The sequence below is a fragment of the Heptranchias perlo genome, chromosome 17 (genome assembly GCF_035084215.1).
Source record: "Heptranchias perlo isolate sHepPer1 chromosome 17, sHepPer1.hap1, whole genome shotgun sequence".
NCBI classification, from domain to species: domain Eukaryota; kingdom Metazoa; phylum Chordata; class Chondrichthyes; order Hexanchiformes; family Hexanchidae; genus Heptranchias; species Heptranchias perlo.
In genome coordinates, this window is record NC_090341.1 from 31,282,837 (window position 1) to 31,303,217 (window position 20,381).

The following is a 20,381-nucleotide window of genomic DNA, read 5'->3' on the forward strand; positions in this document are numbered from 1 at the left end:
ATGGGAAACAAAATATTTTAGTTGTATTAAGGAACAGCAGAAGTGATATTTTAATACTAAATGGATTTATCCACTTTACCTGGATAATGCAGTAATTGTTTTATTATGGAGGGAAGCTGCATTACTAATCATTAAATGGAGATGTGTGTTAACATTTTCAAGCTGACTTACCCATTGCAAGTTTCAAGCCCTCCAGCTGTTTGTTTTGCTGATGGAGTCTTTTGGAGTTTGGAGCGTTCCTGCTCTGGGCTGGAGCTCCGACAGTGACGCGCGAGTGCAGCGTAGGTGACTGGAGATTGACGTCCGCGCTTAAGGAAGTGCAGCAGTGTTGTGATTGTGCAAAATAAGCGGCCACCTGCCCCCAAGTACAGATACACTACACGGTTAATATGGGCGGAGGGAGTAGGCTTTCGGCCATTTAACACACACTGAAAGGCGCGTAACCACTCTTTAAGTTGTAGGACTTTTGTGCCTTTTTTTAAAAAAAAGTTATTTTACATAAGTGAGCATCTAAAATAAACTACCCTGGGAATAATCGTAACCACTTATCTTAGATTTAAATATATAGATTAATACAGCTGTACTAAGCACTTAAATGGCCAGAAAGCATTGAGTTTGCAACCGCTAACCTTATTTTTGATCGCTGAAAAGCAGGTAACAGATTTGCAATTATATCCTGGTGTGAGCGGCTGGTCAGAGAGGGAATGCAGATGCAAACGTTATGTATTTTGTTAGCATATTAACTTGCGGTGTGTTTTTTTTTAAAAAAAGTGTGGAGTTGCACCGGGGTAGACACTTGCCACAATGTTGCTGGGTCCCAGCAGCAGCAGCAGCAGCGGTGGTGGCGCCTCCTCCTTAAAGGAAAGGAAACTCCTTCCACAATGTAGCGAAAAGATGGCGGAAACGGCCGAGGCTGACGTCAGCGCGGCCCGAAGAGCGGCCAGGCAGCAAGAAGGATCAGCAATGGCGACTGTGGAGCGGAGACTACCCAGTCCGGAGGCGCTGGTGGGACAGCCCTGGACCCACTGGATCGATGCCGCCAAACACCAAGGGGCGGACGGTGAGCCCAAAGCGCTCTTTAACCTTAAAAAACACTTTTTGCGGCGTGTGCCGAGCGGGGCTGAGATGTTTGTGCGCCTACTTGGCGCAGGCAGGCAAGTGTAACTATGTGACTGACCGACTGATGTATCCAATTGTTACACAGGCACCGAATTGGAAGAAACTTTTAAGGAGTGCGGGAAAAACCGTGAGGTCATGCGGCTGAGTCGGGAAGGTGAGTGGCGGCTTCAAACTTTGCTGTGTTTTTGCTCCTGTCTGTCTGTCTCTGTTGTAACAGGCTCTTTACCGCACACTGGCGGGCTGGCGACTCTGTTTCGCAGGCACTAGAAACTAGACTAAAAGGGGGGCCTGCTACATGGATGCATTCTGAACTCATGGTTTGTCCAAATGTTTGTGGTAGCTAGGTTGACCAAAAAACGCTCAAAGTTCCCATTTCCCCTCCTCCCCCAAGTAATGAGTTTCTAGTCTTATTTTTGAAAAGTTGCTTTCCCTGATCTATGTGCGAAGGTTCAATTGCTATCTTGTTTGTCAGGTAATGAGGGAGTGGTTCTAGATAGTATTTTAGAGCAATTGAAACTTTAAATCTGCAATAATAATCCACTGTAATTGGGCATTCTGCTGTGTTTTGGTGATTCTACAGAAGCATATCACAAAATTAAACTGCTTCAAGAGGGTAAGGTTAGCCACTCTTGGTTCCATTTATGTCAAACTATTGAGGATGAGTAATACCCTGTTACTAAGTTATTACTCCAGGTTGTTTTATAATGGCATGTGGAGTATTTAGTCTGATTTAAACTTCAGATAAAACTGTAACATTTATAACATTTCTATCAAGCTTAAATTGTACCATGTAAGCAAATTTTAAAATCTCAATTACTTAGGTAACCATCTCTTGATGATTTGTAACTGGTGGGAATGAACAGTGGGTAAAATTGTGACTTGAGTTTGCCTGCTTTATCTTCTATGTTTTACATCTTAAATCATATGCTATAGTTTTGACATTGTCCAATCTGTGTATGGGCCACAGATAAAGTGCTGGGGTTGAATTAAACTTCAGCCATTTTAAATTAGAAGTGAGAGAAATTGGACAAAAGTCTCCACTTCTATTCCTTGTTCTAAATTAAAATCTGAAGTTTTAGAACAGGCTGACGCACCATTATATCATCTTCTTTCAATTCAGTGGAAATGTGCTGCCGACGGATGTGTTTTTGGCCCTTGTTACTATATGGCCATAGTTATATTTCAACTTTTGTTTTACTGTTTGGGATTTAGGTTTGAATCCATCCAGGATGATACAAGATTCCTCTGCTGGCTGTAAGGGTTTTAAATAAAATGAATTTGGACAATGAGTATGAGATCATGGCACAAAACTGTCCATAATTCAACACTAATTTGGCTTTCATAGAGGCCACATTGTTGTTGTTGGTGTGGGAATTGGAAAAGTTGCATTCGTCCAATAGGTTTGCTCTTGAGTTAAGATTGAAGTATGTTTTTGGGTAGTTCAGAATGAGCTCTGTGTACCTGATCCATGAGCGTTTGCTGATACCGAGTGCAAATAGTATTCCATTCCTCATTACCAACATTCATCAGGTTCTGGAATTGTTCTGCAATGCAAACTTTTTTTCTAGTGTTTTATTTAAAACTTAAATTTTATTAAATCTGTAGAACCAGATGCTGTTGGTAATCATCTCATTGCACACTCTTGTATAGAATGGAACATGTTTAATGGGCCTTACAAGGCATTTTACCATAGGAACACCACCCCTTAAAGAATATTGAGTGCATAGATGTGAGATGTTACTAGTAGTACAAGTGGTTTTCCCAGGCTAGAATGTCATTATGAAATTTAATAAATGATGAGCAGTTAAATTTTAAAAAGTCAATCATTTGGTTAAAATGTCATTGTATATTGGGAGAATCTTTAGTGTTTTGTTAGCATTCATGTTGATAACTGCATATGCTCTAGGATATGACTGAGTCTTGGAGTTAAATTAGTGGAGTGTTATGCAGTGGGCCACTCTATGCTGGCAAATGCATTTAACCCCTCAATTGTTAGCAGGTCCAGGGAAATGACATCTACCTGGACTGGTTAATGTTTTAGTTTATGCACTATGATGCAGAACAAATATCTATGAAAAATGTCAGATGTTGCTTTATTACTGTAATACAAATAGACTACAGAAACAAAGCACTTAAACAAAAATGAAATAAAACATTAAAAACATTTCAGCTTGTCTTCCTGCTAATCTGTCATTATTTAGTTGTCCTTTTTTCCTATCTAAGATATCTGTAACCAATTTTCTAACTTCAAAAAAACCCTTAATTTTTTAATCCCTTTTTGTCCTCTTCCTGGCTTCTTCCAACCATTTTGGAGATGGGAGCAAGTATCAAAATATGGCTCAATTCACTGACTTCAAAGTTACTCCTCCTTCCAGCCAATTAAGAACTGCAAGTTTAAAGATTGTCCTGATGACATCATGGATATGAGCAGATCAACCTTTGATGCATTTTTTTTTAAAAAGTGCAAAAACAGAAAGTGTCTCTGCTGATTGAGTATACTCATTGGTGGACACTAGAGCCTGACTCGAGCTGGATTAGTAAGAGATACATATCTAATAATTGTGGATGGTCATTAAACACAGTAACCTTATTATTTGTGTTCTGATTGGGAATGCTATTTGATGTTTTCTGAATTTTCCCAAATTCCCCATGTGGTTGCATTCCTTGTTAGTAAATGACACTGAAAAACTGAAATCAGGAAACTGTCACTTTCATAAGATTAATGTTATATTATCTACCCCGCCTATATTGTATGGTTGCATACATTGAAATTGTCACTGTTACTTTACATTCAGCATTAAGTAATATTGTACAGATGCATATTTTGGTATAGCCAACATAGTGGCTGGATAGAGAAAGTTACATTAATCTTATCCAAGGGAAAGAATTGTCAGTTGTACCATAATTCAGTGCGATTTACTGATGAGGAAACCAAACACATTGTATATACTGAACTTCAATTGTTTTACAGCTTTATAACTGACTTATATATGATATATGAACACTAAGATTTTGGTAGATCTGTGCACACTAGATACAAATAAAAACACCAAGGGATAGATTTTAACTTTCACCGCCGGGAGGGAAACTAGTCGTAGCAGATCGGCCGCCTGTTACACAACTTGTCGGATTTTCCTTCCCATTAAAGTCAACGGAAAGGAAAATTGGACAGGGTGTATAACGGATGGCCGATCCACTGCCGCCAGTTTTTTGCCTGGCATTTAAAGTTTAAAATGTACTCCAAGACTCCAGATTTGGTTTTGGGGGGGGCGACTCTGGAGATGGAAATTGTGAGAACTGTTCTTTTGCAAAATTTCACAATCTATCTTTTTTCTGAATTTATATTTGTCTCAAACTTTTTTTTTCTGCACCCTATACTAACCCTGCTGCTCCACAACTTTCGGGAGAGAACATTGTGCAAATGCAAGCATTTTGCTTCATTTAAATTTCTGCCTCATAACGTAAAGAAAAACTGTGGCCTTGAAAGTACTTTGTGGGATAACCGGTACAAATGCTTAACAAGTTTGTCTGAGTTTTCTCTTTATTTTTGAACAGGCATTAACTAACAGCTTAAATAAGTTAGCACATTCATTAAATTGGGGGGAGAGGAATTTCAGATTAACACATTGTGTTCATATCTGATATCCCATTTAACTATTTCAAGGCCTTTATTTTTACATGCTTTGTCTCAACATGTATTGCCCTCTCTGTGATTCATTGTGGAAAAAGTAAAATCACCTGGTTAGAGGTGACTAAAATGGTGTATTTTACACCGAAAATGATTGCTTCCTGTTTTACGCCTGAACAGGACTTTGAGAAGCAAGAGATCGATCGACTATATTAACTACATTTTTCAACTTAGCAAAATGTAATCGATCATTCATTGAACTTAACTGAAATACAAAACTACTGTCTCATGTTCATTGGTCCTGATTGGGAATTAAAGATCCTATTATTGAAAGAATTAAATACATAAATAACAAAGTCCGAGAGACTGTTGTTGGTGTTATCAATGGCAATAAGAGCATCCCATTACAGGAAGGATAGAGAAGCAATGGAAAAGGTATTAAGAAGATTCACTAGTTCATTAGTTATGAAGGGAGGCTTGAGAAGTTTTTTTTTTAACTAGAGCTGAGCAGATTAAGAGATGACTTAATAGATGCTTTCAGAATTATGAAGGGCTCAAAGTTCAGTAGTGTTTTTTTACAATAAGGAGAGGGCCCAAATTCAAGATGATCGCAAAAAGAATTGGAGGTTATAAACAGTTTCTTTACATGGGTGGTTAGAATGTAGAATATTTGTCAGACATCTTTGTTGAAGTAGAGTCCATAATAATTGTAATGTTTGTTTCCCTACATTACAACAGTGACTACACTTCAAAAAGTACTTAATTAGCTATAAAACACTTCGGGATGTCCTGAGGTCATGAAAGCGCTATATAATGCAAGTTATTTTTAAAATGGAATTAGCTACTTGCTTGAAAAAGAGGATTATTAAAGGGTACTAGTCAATCTCCCATGGCATTGACCATGGTGAGTTGGAAAGAAAGAAAGAAATTGCATATACATAGCGTCTTTCATGACCTCGGGACGTCCCAAAGCGCTTGACAGCCAATTAAGTACTTTTGAAGGAAAGAATAAACATCATGTACCTGATGGAGCTGTTGACGATGTTGCAATCCACTGCATTGGATCCTGTGAGATGCTAATGTGGTACTAATTGCCGCGATGCTCATTTGTTGCGCCTCAATTTTAAATGCTAATGTCCTCTTTTGAGGAACATTGTAAAATTATAGAAATATTGCAAGATGTTATGTAGAATAAACAAATGAAATTGAAATCATAATTCCAATTTTAAAATTTATAATTGGTTTAATGTGAATGTATATTTAATGTACATTTATGAATTGATGTGTAAAAGTATATATTAAAGATTAAATGTTTGAATTTAAATATAGACATGATTCAATTTTTAAAAAAACTATAAATGTTAAATATGATTAATAGATATTTGTCGCTGGAGAAAGACGAGAGGCCAAACAGGAAGATGAGGGGGCCTTGGAGGCCCGACCTAGAGAAGTAGTGTGAGGAGGGGAATATATCTGTGGGTAAAAGGCAACAGGATCTTTTTTCAGGTGTGATATCAGAACTGTTGTGAAGTGGGAGTTGATGTTGGTGAGTGACATATTTTAAAAATTGAGGAGGGGGGAAAGAAGTTTAAAAAATAATCTATGGAGTAGCAATATGTGAGTGAGGGAAAATCCACAGTAGAGAAGATATGGTAAAAGGGGCAATGGAGGGTTCCGGAGGCCCGATGTCAGGATTGTTGTGAAGTGGGAGTCGAGGCTGGACTTTGCAGGCTGATGTTGAACGTTTTATGACCTTATTAACTAAAAAAATTATAATGTATATTTAATCAAAATTCATGCATGTATCTATTACATAGACAGGGAGGCTATAATGTTGGTTCCGTCCTGGGGTGTAAAATCTCTGAAGCTCCGTCTAGTCATTTAATAATGAGAATTCCTTTTGAGGTGCCACGTAGAACCATGACAGAAATGGTAATGCCCAAATAATGAGTGTGTGATGTTTTTTGGCAAATTTTAATTTAAAAAAAAAGGGAACAAGCAAGAAAGTTGGATTAAACTGGGCAGCTTATGGAGAAAAACACTTCCATAGACTTCGAGACAAATTGCCTGTTCCTGTGCTGTAACGTTCTGATTCTAAAGCAACACTTAGTAAATACTATTGTACTGTTGAGGTCAGGCTTACTTGAGTCTACAACATTCAGGGCTAGTAAAGCCATCCTATTATCTGTTGTTTTGAAGCTAGGGTATCAGGGAGGGAGGAATGTCTGTGGCTGATGCATGACAAGAACTTGTTTCAGTTTGAAGTTATTGCTTCGGTACAAATCTGTTGAGTTAAAATATGTAATATGCTTGGTTCAGAAATAAATGGAAGCTATAATTGGGTATTTTTAGTATAGGATTGGGTAGCTGTCAGTACAGAAGATATGAAATTAGAAAGGGATGAAATAAGTGAGCACTTAGAAAGTCATGTGCTAATTAGGGATATTCAGCATGGATTTGTAAAAAAGGTGGGTCAGAGTTTATAGATGAATGTTGTTACTGTTGTGTATATATGTATTTTCAGAAGAGATTGATCAAGTGTTATGTAAGTGACTTTGAAGGTTGAGGTACATGGTATTCAAGGGAATGTAGCTGCATGATTAGTGAGTTGGCTGGGGAAAAAGTAGAGTAGGGGTAAATGGACGTTTTTTAAATTGGCAGGTTGTGAGTAGTGGTGTGCTTCAGGGAACTGTGCTGAGTCCTGTTTATGTCCTAAATAAATGATTTGGACACTAGAATTGATACTGAAGATTGTACTACCAAATTAGGGGCATGGCAAAATGCAAGGAAGAATGCAGGGGGACGTGGCCAGATAAGTAACAGATGCAGTTCAATGCAGAGAAATGTGAAGCAATACATTTTGGGGAAGAGAACAGTGAAAGGAAGTATACGGAAAGTGGTAAGAGTCTGGTGTGTGTGTGTGTGTGTGTCCAAGCGGTTTTAAACATCGAATTTTTGTCACATAGATGGTGGCTAGAACATGGAATGCTTTGCCATATGTGGCTATTAAGACATAGATTATAACATTATTTAAAAAGGAACTGATAAGTATTTCAATGGGAAGAGTATAACAGGATACTGGCTAATGTGATTAGAGTAGGAGGCACAGACATGATGGGCCAATTGGCCTCCATCTGTTCTATAATTTCTAAGATGGGAGGGTAAAACTTGGGTTCAACACTCCAATCCTTAATGGCTGTATGATATTGGCAGTGGTGTTGGGAGAGTGGAAGTTTGAATAATGGGCATTTCACATAACTTGCAGGATGTATAATTTCTCGATCATCCATAGCAATTTTAGTGGGAGTCAGGGTTAGTTTTGTACTTGCTGGAATCAGTAGCTAAAAGTTCATTACGTCAGATGAAGTATGGGGATGTGGAGATGCTCAAATATCTGTCAATTTCCATTATTCGCTGAAGGAGGCGAGTGCACTTCTTTTCTGGTTGATAATCAAGGTACCACTGTGTGCTTGTAATTCATCATTGCTGTGTATATATTTCATTAAAACTTTTTTATGGTTGTATGAAGTTGCTTTTCTCTTTTCTGTAGGGAATACTTTCCCTGAGCCAGTGCCACATTAACAGACTACTGTAATCTTCTGGCTTTTTTTTCCAGTAGCAGTTTTTCTGGTATGAGACTGAAAGGACAACAACAGCCAGGATATATTGTGAAAGAAGTGCCCTTGTTGGACATTTAAAGTGTTGCTGACGTTTTTTCCCTAGTGCAATATTGCTGCTTGGAGTTTCAAGGATCGAGAGAGTTTTTGTGGGTCACTGAGATTATTGCAATTTCATGAAAGGAAAAGCTGTTGAAAATGATACAGCAGAACAGTAAAGGTTTGACTTTAATTATAATGTATCTGAATTTCATTTATATTTCTTGTATCATTTTTGATTTTTCGGGATCCTTATTTATCTCTAGTCATACATGTACATTGCAGGCTACACAGTTGGTTTCTTCCAGAAAGGGGCAATATTTTCAAAAGTGTGGCCTTCATAAAATATATGTAATGAAAAAAGAACAATAAGATCAATTTAGTCAGATACTTGAGTAATTCTGATTCATGCATAATTGATTATTTATGATAAGGCCAATTATGTGTTTCCTGTGATGACAGAAGCATGTTTTTGTTTAGAAAATTCAGGCAAACTACCTGAATATTAGAACTGCCAACCTTCAGATGAGCTCAAATATTATCCCATAAAGAAGCATTGGCTAAAAATATCATTAATTCTTATCCTTAAGAACTTTTACTAATCTAAAATGATTTCAGATAACCTACGTATTTTGGGAATTATAAAAAGCCATAGAGAAACTTCTTGTTATTGAAGTTTTAGACTGGGGATAGAACCATAGAAAAGATACAGCACAGAAGGGGGCCATTCGGCCCATTGTGTCTGCGCCGGCTCGAAGAACAACCAGGTGCCTATTCTAATCCCACCTTCCAGCACCCGGTCCGTAGTCCTGCAGCTTACAGCATTTTAGGTGTAGGTGCAGGTCCAGGTACTTTTTTTAAAAGAGTTGAGGGTCCCTGCCTCTACCACCAATTCAGGCAGCGAATTCCATACACCCATCATCCTCTGGGTTAAAAAAAAGTTTTTCCACATGTCCCCTCTAATCCTCCCGCCAATCAGCTTAAATCTATGTCCTCTAGTTCTTGAACTCTCCACTAGGGGAAACAGGTACTTCCTGTCTACTCTATCTAGACACTTCATAATTTTGTACACCTCAATCAAGTCTCCCCTCAGCCTCCTGCTCCAAGGAAAACAACCCCAGCTTATCCAATCTCTCCTTGTAGCTGTAATTTTCAAGCCCTGGCAACATTCTTGTTAATCTTTTCTGCACTCTCTCCAGAGCAATTACGTCCTTCCCGTAATGTGATGTCCAGAACTGCGCACAATACTCCAGCTGTGGCCTTACCAGCGTTTTATACAGTTCCATCATTACACCCAGTATTTGGAATGGAGATAAAATGGGATCTAAAGTGGCTTCACCATGGATTGGCATTAGTTTAATTAACTTATAAACATACTTTCTAAAAGCTTATTTATTGCACAAATGATGCTTATTTATTCCACAGATACTATTTTTATACTATTGTTATTTTCATGGATACCATAACAATAGTATAAGTTACTTTGTGATTCAGTAAACACAAGTAATCAGTCATGTTTTTGGTTGTTAAAATTATTTGGGAGGCTTAGTATTCATGTTCTGCATTCACTTTTACCTACAAAATTTGTAGTCCAAATCTGTTTTCTGGCCGATTCTGGTACACCATACCATGTCGCTCCTCGGCTCAGTGGCCAGACAAATGGACAGCACCAGGATTTCTGTTGCACTTGCCAAGGGTGACTGAGACAAAATGTCTTATTGACAGTCTTTCTGTTCCCCTCTTTCTCCCCCTCCCCGCTTACCCCAGCAAATTTCTCTCTGGCTGGGGAAATGCTTCTCTGTTAAGACTGGGAATTTACTGTATAGGGAATTGCCGGTGTGCACTTGCATCTCGTCATTGCATGCCACAGTATGTTCAACCAATAATGCCACATTTTAGAAAGTATGTTTATAAGTCAACCACACACTGAATTGGGGCTATGTAATCTGATTTTTTTTTCTCTGGGTTACAAGATCTGATTCTTTTTTCCTGATTCTACAAAAGCAAATGATTTATTGTCACTAAGCTACATTCATAGGAATTGCTGGACGAAAAAAGACAAGGTCCATCTAGTTTGCCTTCTACCATCCCGGTAGTCATGTGATACAATGATAATGGAGTTGTTGATTAATTATAGCAATCAATCTCGATCAATTAGTCGACAACCCAGATATAATGTGAGAAAACTCCAGTGGTGGAGAGCTTTGGGAACCATAGTCTAAAGTCACCTCCCAAGCTGTATCCCGAAATGATATTTTGTGAAAGAGGTCTATATAATTTGCATTTGAATGCATCAGTACTAACTGCTTCCATCGTCTCCCTAGGGAGTCTGTTCCATAGATTGACCACTCGTTCACTGAAATATTGTTTCCGCAGAAGTTTTGAATTTACGCCCGTCCCCCCCCCCCCCCACCCCCGCCAAAAGCACAGGCCATGTCCTCTGGTTCTACCGCTCAGGGTAAGGTGAAATAGCTTGTTATGGTCCATATTATCTGGCCCCTTTTTAGAATCCTAAAAACAGCAATCATATCGCTTCTGAACCTTCACTTTCCAGTGCGAACATGCCCAATTTACATAATCACATAAGTTGTTATTACCATTTTGCATCGCAATGACTTAAATGTCAGCAAATTTTAAATCTCTGCTTTTTGAACATAGTTACATATTTAATCTCTAAAATATAATAACAGTGATAGCCTCCTTTTTTTAGTTGTGTTTTCTAATATAGATGGCTTTAATATATTGATTAAATGCTGCAATTTGCAAGTGTGATGTTTATTGAATGCTAGAACTTGGGTATTAAACATTTCTGGCAATTGAGTTATTAAATAGCAGTTCAAAAATGTTTTTTTTAAAAGTTCATATTTATCCTTCAATTTAATCTACAGTTTAGATAGATTTTGAAATAATGAATTTTATTGGTGAAAAATAACCCTTTATCAAAATGCTTGGTTTCCCCAGAAGTGTATTAAATGTTTGAAAAGTCCATACTAGTGAGTGCTTAGTTATACAAAAACCATGGAAGGTATGGATATCTTCTAGATGTGGTATTTAGTATGCTGACTTTAAAGTAAGGATGGAAGTGGTGGGTTTTTCTAACTGAAGCGAATCAGCGAAAGCTACTTTTTGGTACGTTTAATTATTACGCGCACATCTTTCAAAATGTGCTGTAATTAGAATGCTATGGGCAGTAGTGCACAAAGACAAATATCTCCACATCTTGTGTTAATTGATCAGCCTCATTTGTGGAGACTTGTACTGTTTGCTGTGACATATCCTCTCATTTTTAGTAAATTTGTCTTGCTAAGTTGGTAGATCTCCAATACTTCATTCTTTACCTGTAAATATATTCGATGAATGTTGCAAGTTGTTCACAATGTTGTTGGTTAGGGATTTGGCTCCACTGATGATTAAGTAATGGCAGTATATGTCCAAGTCACTATGATGTGTGACTTGGAGGTGATGGTGATCAATGATGATCTCCCCCCCCCCCCCCCCCCCCCCCAGGATGATGACGGTTGGGGACTCAGCTATGGTGCTGTTGAAAGTCAGGGGGAGGTGGTTGGGCCTTTTATTATTTGAGGTGGTCATTATCTGGAACTTATATAGTGTGAATGTTACCTGCCACTTCTCAGCACAAGTGTGGATGTTGTGCACTGGCATGGGCTACTTTTGTTATCGAAAGAGTTGAGAAGAGCTGATCACTGTAGAATCTTCAGCAAATAGCCCCATTCCTGACCTTGTGATGGAGGGAAAGTCATTGCTGAAGCAGCTAAAGATGGGTTGGATCAAGGAGATTTCCCTTAAACGCTCCTGCAGCGATGTCCTGGGGCTGAGCTGATTGGTCTCCAACAACCACAACCATCTTCCTTTGTGTCGGGTATGACTCCAGTCACTAGAGGGTTTTGCCCTTGACTCCAGTTTTGCTAGGTCACTGGTGCCATACTCGATCAAACGCTGTCCATTAAGGGCATCTGATCTCGCCAATTCTCTAGTATTCAGTTCCCGCATCCATGTCTGGGTCAAGGTTGCATCAAGATGTGGAGCCAAATTATTCTGGCAGAATCCAAACTGAACATCGGCGAGCAGTTTATTGGTGAATAGGTGTTGCTTGATGGTACTGTCTAACTCCTTTCATCACTTTACTCATGATTGGGAGGAATTTGTTAGGGCAGTAATTGGAATTTGTTAGGGCAGTAATGGATTCTAAAAGTTTGTCCGGTCTGAGCTGTGTAAGAATGGTCTGGTAACAGTGAAGTAAACTAGATGCTGATTCAACAAATAAGGTTATTTTGCAAAGATCTCACAATTAAAAACATTTAATTCTGAAGAAATTCGCTTTTGAATTTGCACTTTTTTTCTGAATATCTAGTCAACTGCAATGTGCCATTTTTCAGAAAGATTTGTCCGTAGCAGCATTCCATCCACCATTATGTTGCACTTTAAAACAGCAATGAGCAGATTCTGGGACTAGCCAATCAAAGGCACCACGAAGGATAAGAGGCATCACCAGAAGGGGTTTTAACCAAGTTCTGTTTTTCTATTTGTATAAAAAAAGTACCTTTTTTGTTCTTGAAAGCCCTGCTGAACCTGTTCAGGTAGGCTGCTGGGGAATCTTTTGAAAACTTGTTCCGAAGTGTTGTAAGTACAGAGTAATGCCAATTTTTGGTGCAAAAGATTGAGGAAATTTGGATGTAAGTGACTTGCACCCGTTTTTACACTACGTCAAAAGTTCCTCTATTTTATGCCGAAATCCTCTGCATATTAACATAGCTCTGCCTCCATGCAAAAGTGCAGCTTACGTAAATTTCCCGAATTTACGCCAGTCCTGAACAGGCTATAGATACATGCCCAAAATGTTAGGCATGACAGGACTCAGTCATATTTCTCATGTTTTATGTTTTTTTTTCTCTCTCCTCACCTGAGACCTAATGTATTTTTTAATACATCTTTATGGCATCAGAATAATTTGCATTAAAATTTGAGAACTTTCACGATCGCATTTTCTGAAACATGCTGTGCCTACCTAATGTGTGTATTTGATGGCTTCAAACTTTCATTTTCATGCATATGAGGGACTTAATATGGCATAAATTCGGTGGTGTCCTCGGCCCCTGATTGTTTACACTGATTTCAAGTTCCCTGTTGATGCAAGTAGTGTAGCAACCAGAAATAATAAGTATTCTGAATTCGTGGACTGTACCACTAATAATTAGGGAGATTTCCTCAGTATAAATAGAAAGAATTAGTAGTGTTGCAGATTTGGTACAGGTATTGTTTGGAAATGCTTATGTACATACCAAGAAGATCTATAAAATGATTACCAGGAAATAAGTCAACGTACATTGTATGTTGCCAGTAGCTGCTGAATTTATCACTCTGTAAGCCTGCAGTGATTAAGGCACAGTTGTTAATCATTCAGCATGAATGCCATCACTCCAGCTACATGGAGCTTACAGCCCACCAATGTTCATAATATATCTGCTGCTGGAAACTAGAAATAAATCTGAATAGAATTAGTTTTGTGAACTCTGTAGTAGATATGTATTTTATATAATAAAATGATGGACACCTCTAAGTGTTCGGATGACTGATCACTGCTGCAGTTCGTTGTGTTGGAGATTACCACTCTGTAAATTCCTAGTTTTAGAAGTCATTATAATCAGCTACAATTAAATTATTATACAATATTGCCTGGGAACATCACTTTATCTAGGCTTCCTTAAAATATCCCAGCCTTAGTTGGGATATTAACTAGAGATTAGTTGGTACAGTGTGTTAGCCATCAGGGCCTCGATTTTAGCTGGGGTGCATGAGCCGGTTAACAGGCGGCGCACCCAGCCACATCGGGGACACGGAGGTCCTGCCGATCTTAACGACAGGGCCTCATTTAAATGAAACTTCACGAAACCCAGCCAGATTCACTACCTGGCAGTGGATGCCTGAAATGAAAATTGTTAAATTCCTCAGCTCAATGAGCACAAAATTCACACACTTGAAAATATTATTCCTAAAATCTTGTGTGCCTGTATTTAATTGTGTTCTCAAATTAAAATGTCTTGTTTCTGTTAACAATAAATACTTTGGCAAAATGTATTGTATAATGGTACTACCTGTAACTTATTGTGCAACCACTTTTTTTCTTCCATTTGCTGATATTCTCTCCTTTCCTCCCGTTCAGAAGAGAGTAACTCTTTGTGGGTAGTCCTCTGTTTACCTGTGAGCCTTGGTAGGCTTTTTCCAGCCTTTTTGTGGAGCGTGTGATGGGCATCATAGCCAGCCTCAATCCTGTTCTCTAAGGACCAAAATGCGTTGGAGAGCTCAACCCCTTTTTTTAAAACAGCGGAGCTAAGTTTTGTTACTTTTATTAGGTGCCACAGATCCTGGAGCTGCTTCCCAAACAGATTGGGAATCTCGGGAGCACTTCCCAATTCAAAGGAACCTTCTTAAACCAATCAAACTCCCTACACAAAATTCTTGCCTGTTGCTGTAGCCAAAAACTGTCATAGCCTTTCAAGCAGCCTGGCAAAGTACTGTTACTTTCAGGAGACCCTAACCCTTCCATTTAAGATTTCTCATCTCTGGCATTTAGTGCTGCTGCCACCACCCAGATAACCCCAGACCCAGGCATATGAAGCAATTTATCTTTTTTTAAAAAAAAATCCTGATCGGTAGCTGTCATCCACGGAAACCCTCTATGTACGCAAGCAGCATTCGTGTACTATTTTAAAATTTTTTTAAAAACCTCTGACAGTCTCGTCTCTGTTTATGGTTTTCTTTAGCAGTACATTTTGTTATAGCTGCCTTACGTAGGCCCTGAAAGTGACCCTTGGTAGTACCCATGCAACCATAGGCCTCCTTGCTGCCACTTGTCACCATCTTTGGCAGCGGAAGACATCAACCAAGGCAGATTTTTATATTAGAATGTTGATACATAAGTGAGCAGTGGAAGAAAAACGTGTAACTTTTTAAATGGTTTTTACGAGGAAACTTTTAACCTTTGAATCTGAATCCCTTTGTGAGTGCAAAGGTCATGATGTGAGTATTCTGGAACAGCTCAGTACAGGTTTGTGTCTGGGTAAATAAAGGATTAAAGATTTAAATGCTGGAATTTTAAATAACATTCATGTCTGCTAAGAGAACTATGTAGGTTCCTCCCAATCTGTTAGCATTACTGGATTTAGGTAACTCCTGAAAATAATATACCCGCCTCTAACATAGCAAGGAAGTTGTAATAAAATATTCTAGGATTTTCAGGTAGCTGAAATTTGAATCTCTCACCTGCAAGCAATTCTGCCATCATCTACGATCAATGTCTGAACTATTGTCACTTTTATACATTCCCTGATGTAGTTTCATACTGTCTGACAACTGGTTTTGCAGTTTTGTAATGTCAGAACTGGTGACAATCCTACCTGATTTCAGATATCCTAAAAAAAAAAGAGGCCTTGCTGATTGAGTCATGATGAACAATAATGGTAGAGGCAATTGCAATTGTAGGCCAAGTACTTGTAGAGACCATTCGGGGAACAATTTGAATGATGGAGTAGTTCATTGATACTGAAGATAGATTACTTTATGAAACGTGATGGATTTTCCACTGTAGGAAACCTGCTTCTGATGTAGGCAGATGCTTTCAATGCATTGACTACTTTTTCATATCAATTTTTCTCTTGCAGAATGTTCCCAGAGGTAATATTAAATGAGTTGTCCTTTAGCTCAGATTCTAGTAACTGCAGTTGCTGGCGTCTTGACAGTTTTATCCTTGTTAAAAATTGATGCTTTTGGAAGTGATTGTAGGTCCCAGAGTTAGAGGCAGGGTGGACAAGTTTCTGACTTGTTAGAGAAAATTTTGAAAACAAATTCACAGCAGGGCTGTTGCAGAAATTTAGATGGGCTGATCTCTGAGCTGGTATTAGGACTCCACTATATTTGGTAACTGCCAGCCAATCCAAACCACCTGGTTCACTGTTTTATCTGAAATTAAATACACATTTTTAGATTACATTCCCTATTTGCTTGGCATGTTTGTCAATTATTTGTCTTCTAGAACCAAATTTGCCACTTTTTCTGCAGCTTTCTGCTATGTGGAGAGTTTTAGGTTTCCAAATTGAATCCTGTGGGCTGTGGTGCACTCAAAGTGCCTTGTATACTCTGCTGTCTTGTTGAAGATAACATTTAAGGTTTTATGATAGGAAATATCCCAACAGATCACTTAATGCGAGGCAGCTGTTCCACGTAGGGAATCTCATGTAACTAAGTGTTGAGCTAGTTTGATTATATGTCACTGATGCTCTGTACCTTTGTGCTCTACTTATTGTGATACTTGCTATTTTTGAAGGTTGAATTTGGCCGGGTTTTTTCTCTCCGTACTGCTCAATACTACGCAGACTCGTTGAATCAGAAACTACCTATGTAGGGGAATGTTTGACTCTTGTCAGCTCGACTCTCCAGGTGGTATGTTTACCTCTGAGTCGGAAGGTTCTGGGTTCAAGCCCCACTCTGCAGTTTGAGCATTTTAATATATGCTGATGCTGTACTGCAGTATGGAAGAAGTGCTCCATTGTTGGGAGTGCTGTCCTTGAGAGCAGACGTTAAAATCGAGGTTCCAACTGCCTGAACTGATGGTTCAGTAGACATTTAAAAATACCATGACTGACATTATTCTAAAAAGAGTAGGGAGCTCTCGCAGTTTACTGGCTAAAATTCTTCCTTCAACTAATGCCATCACAGATATTGGTCATTCATCTTATTGCTCTTTTTGCGATATTTTCTTTGTGCAAAATGGTTTGTCCACGTAAGTCACAGTAATTCAAAGTAATTTTACGTGAAGCACAAGAAAAAAGTTTCTTGGAATTGTGATGAGGTCCTATATAAATGCATATCTTATAAATTAATATATTGCAAAATTATTTTCTTATCAAATATAAATTAGATTAAATTATTTGTCATACAAAGTGACATTTGCATACAAAATGATCCCTTTTTCAAATATCTGATTGTTTTCTGTAAAAAAAAAATCTTGTACACAGTTGTAATGTTTTTGGTTTTCATACTAGATATTTTCTCTTCGGTGTCACCCCCACTCCCGTATATAGACTTCACATTCCATATGATCTAGAGCTTCTCTTTTCTTGCCCAATATCTAGATAAACAATAGCAAGACCCAGGGATTGTAACAGAGAATCCTTGCACCTTACAGCAGCTACTAAGATGCATCATGTGTTCCACATGATTCTCTGGTCTTTGAAAAGCAGACTGACTATATATCATCAAATAGAGGTGTGGGCTTTAAAGCTACAGATGATTTATCTGAATAAAAGAGGTAAATTAATATATGGTATAAAACAGTAAGTCACACTATTCTCCTCGATACTTAAAATAATAATGGCACCATTTACTTCCTTTCCATACATAGACTTAAAACAGAAGCTCACTTGTACTGTGAAACATGCTGAAATTTCAAAACTAGTCTAACATCTCTGCTGGCCAACACAATTGTAAACAGAATTTTTCCACTGACTGAAAATCAGGCAGTCCACTGGACCCTGACCTAAGAAGCACTCTCTTCAGTCAGCAGACTCTACTGAAAGTCATCCAAACCCCTTTGAAGTTGAAAGGAATAAAATCCAATCTCAAAAAGGTTGTACGTCACTTATCAGTATTAAAGGTATAACCAATAAAGAAAGACAGACTTGGATTTATATAGTGCTTTTCACAACCTCAGGACGTCCCAAAGCGCTTTGCAGCCAATGTAGTCACTGTTGTAGTGTAGCAAATGCGGCAGCCAATTTGCACACAGCAAGATCCCACAAACAGCAATGTGATAATGATGAGCTAATCTGTTTTTAGGTGTTAAATGTTGGCCAGGACACCGAGGATAATTCCCCTGCTCTTCGAAATAATGCCATGGGATAGTTTATGTCTACCTGAGAGGGCTGACAGAGCTTCGGTTTTAACGTCTTATCTGAAAGACTGCGCCTATGACGGTGCAACACTCCCTCAGCACTGCACTAAATGTCAGACAAGACTTTGGGCTCAAGTCTGTGGAGTGGGACTTGATCTCATGGCCTCAGAGGGGTGAGTTTTACCAACAACATATAATTATTGCCACATAATGTGAAATCTATGGCCGTTTAACCCAATCAGCATTTCAGACTTCCTACTGTGCTTTCCATAAACAATTCACACCTTGTAAAGTGTAATGCAGCCAGCTTGTGGTATCTCTAAGCTCATAATTTTCCTTTGAGATACCTTGTGTAACTATGGGTTATTATCCCTCCCAAGCTGTTTCAAGTAATAATACTTTAGCATAGTACTGAGGGGCTGCTGCGTTGCTAGAGGTGGCTTCTTTTGGATGGGGCATTACACTGGTCCTGTCTGCTGTTCAGGTGGATGTAAAAGATCCTGTTGTATTATTTGAAACAGCAGGGAGTTCTGGTATCCTGGTCACCGGTCCTCTTTCAACCATCTCTGCCAAAATAAATAGATTAACTGGTCATTTGTCTCATTTGCTGTTTGTGAGACCTTGCTGTGTGCCACATTTTCCCAATTAACAACAAAAAGTAACGTCAAAAGTAAATCATTGGTTGTGAAATACTTTGTCTTCTCTTGAGGATGTGATCAGGTGCTAAATTCCTTTCTTGTCTTCATTTAGGTGACTTTTTAAGTGATGAGATCAAGAGTGACATGGTAGTTTGGAGACAATTTACACATTTGTAAACTGATTGTCAAGTCACATAAAAACAAACTATCATTTTTATATTTTGTGAAGTAAATTGTACATGCTGATTATTGGTTTGCGCACTGATATAAAGGACTGTTGAAAGCTTGCTTAAAGGGTGCCCAATAGCCCCTTTTATAGATCCACCTTTGTTCTCCGGATAACTGTTCAGAATTGGGATAACATGTAGCACTCAAGATAAATATTGATAGTTTATGTCGAAGGTGTTTGCTTTGGTGCCATGCAGCCTTCTGAATTGTACTGATGTCAAATATGCAATATGGTGGTCAGTTTCTAAAATTCTATAAATGGTGTTCGTGGGTCACTGAAAAGGGGTGGTCTTGTACATTGCAACCTGCAGTCAGTGTTATGCTAAGTGAATTGTATGTCCATTTTATCTACTCGTGGCAATTAATGCACATTTTCTGAATTATTGTTAAATATAGATACACCATCTATACCATTAATTGTAAATTCCTTGAATATTGCACTGTATGCCTTTTACACATTGTTTCCTTGAATTCTGGTTGTCTATAATGAGGATGATAGAGGACTAGGAAATGCCAACTGTGGCCATCTCCTGATGCTGCTATCTGCTCAAGGTAAAGGTAAGGAGATCACATATAAGCAAGGGAGATTTTCCTGAAGGGAACGTGCAAGAACTCACCACCAGGCTCCAGTTTAGTTTATCCCACTAATAAACTACATTTAAACTCCTTCCCCCCCATCCCCACAGGATTTATAGCTTGCAGTGATATCAGTTGCAAAAGAGGAAAATACATTTTTGTTCAGCTTGTTGTAAAGGAGCCCTTAGGGAAGAGTGACCATAATATAATAGAATTCTTCATTAAGTTTGAAAGTGATTGTAGTTCAATCCGAAACTAGGGTCTTAAATCTAAACAAAGGAAATTATGAAGGTATGAGGCGCAAGGAGGGAGAGAGAAAACAGAAAACTGTAGACTTGTTAGCCTGACGTCAGCAGTAGGGAAAATGCTAGAATCTATTATAAAGGATGTGATAACAAGACACTGACTCAGAAAATAATAATAGGATTTGGCAATGTGGATTTATGAAAGGGAAATCATGTTTGACAAAACTATTGGAGTTCTTTGAGGATGTAACTCGTAGAATAGATAAGTGGATGTGGTGTATTTGGATTTTCAGAAGGCTTTCTATAAGGTTCCACACAGGAGGTTGGTGAACAAAGTTAGAGCACATGGAATTGGGGGTAATATACTGGCATGGATTGAGAATT

At 38.5% G+C, this 20,381-nt stretch overlaps 1 protein-coding gene across 2 annotated transcripts in view; it reads left to right on the top strand.

Annotated features, from left to right (window-relative positions):
• The first annotated feature begins 605 nt into the window (after positions 1–605).
• The window catches only part of LOC137334229 (ataxin-7), a 111,331-nt gene continuing 91,555 nt past the window's right edge, over positions 606–20,381 (top strand). For both annotated transcript variants that reach the window (XM_067998842.1, XM_067998840.1), the window contains exons 1-3: positions 606–654; positions 772–1,060; positions 1,205–1,273. In XM_067998842.1, coding sequence (XP_067854943.1) covers positions 805–1,060; positions 1,205–1,273 — 325 coding nt within the window. In that variant the 5' untranslated portion in view covers positions 606–654; positions 772–804. The remainder of the gene's footprint in view (positions 655–771; positions 1,061–1,204; positions 1,274–20,381) is intronic.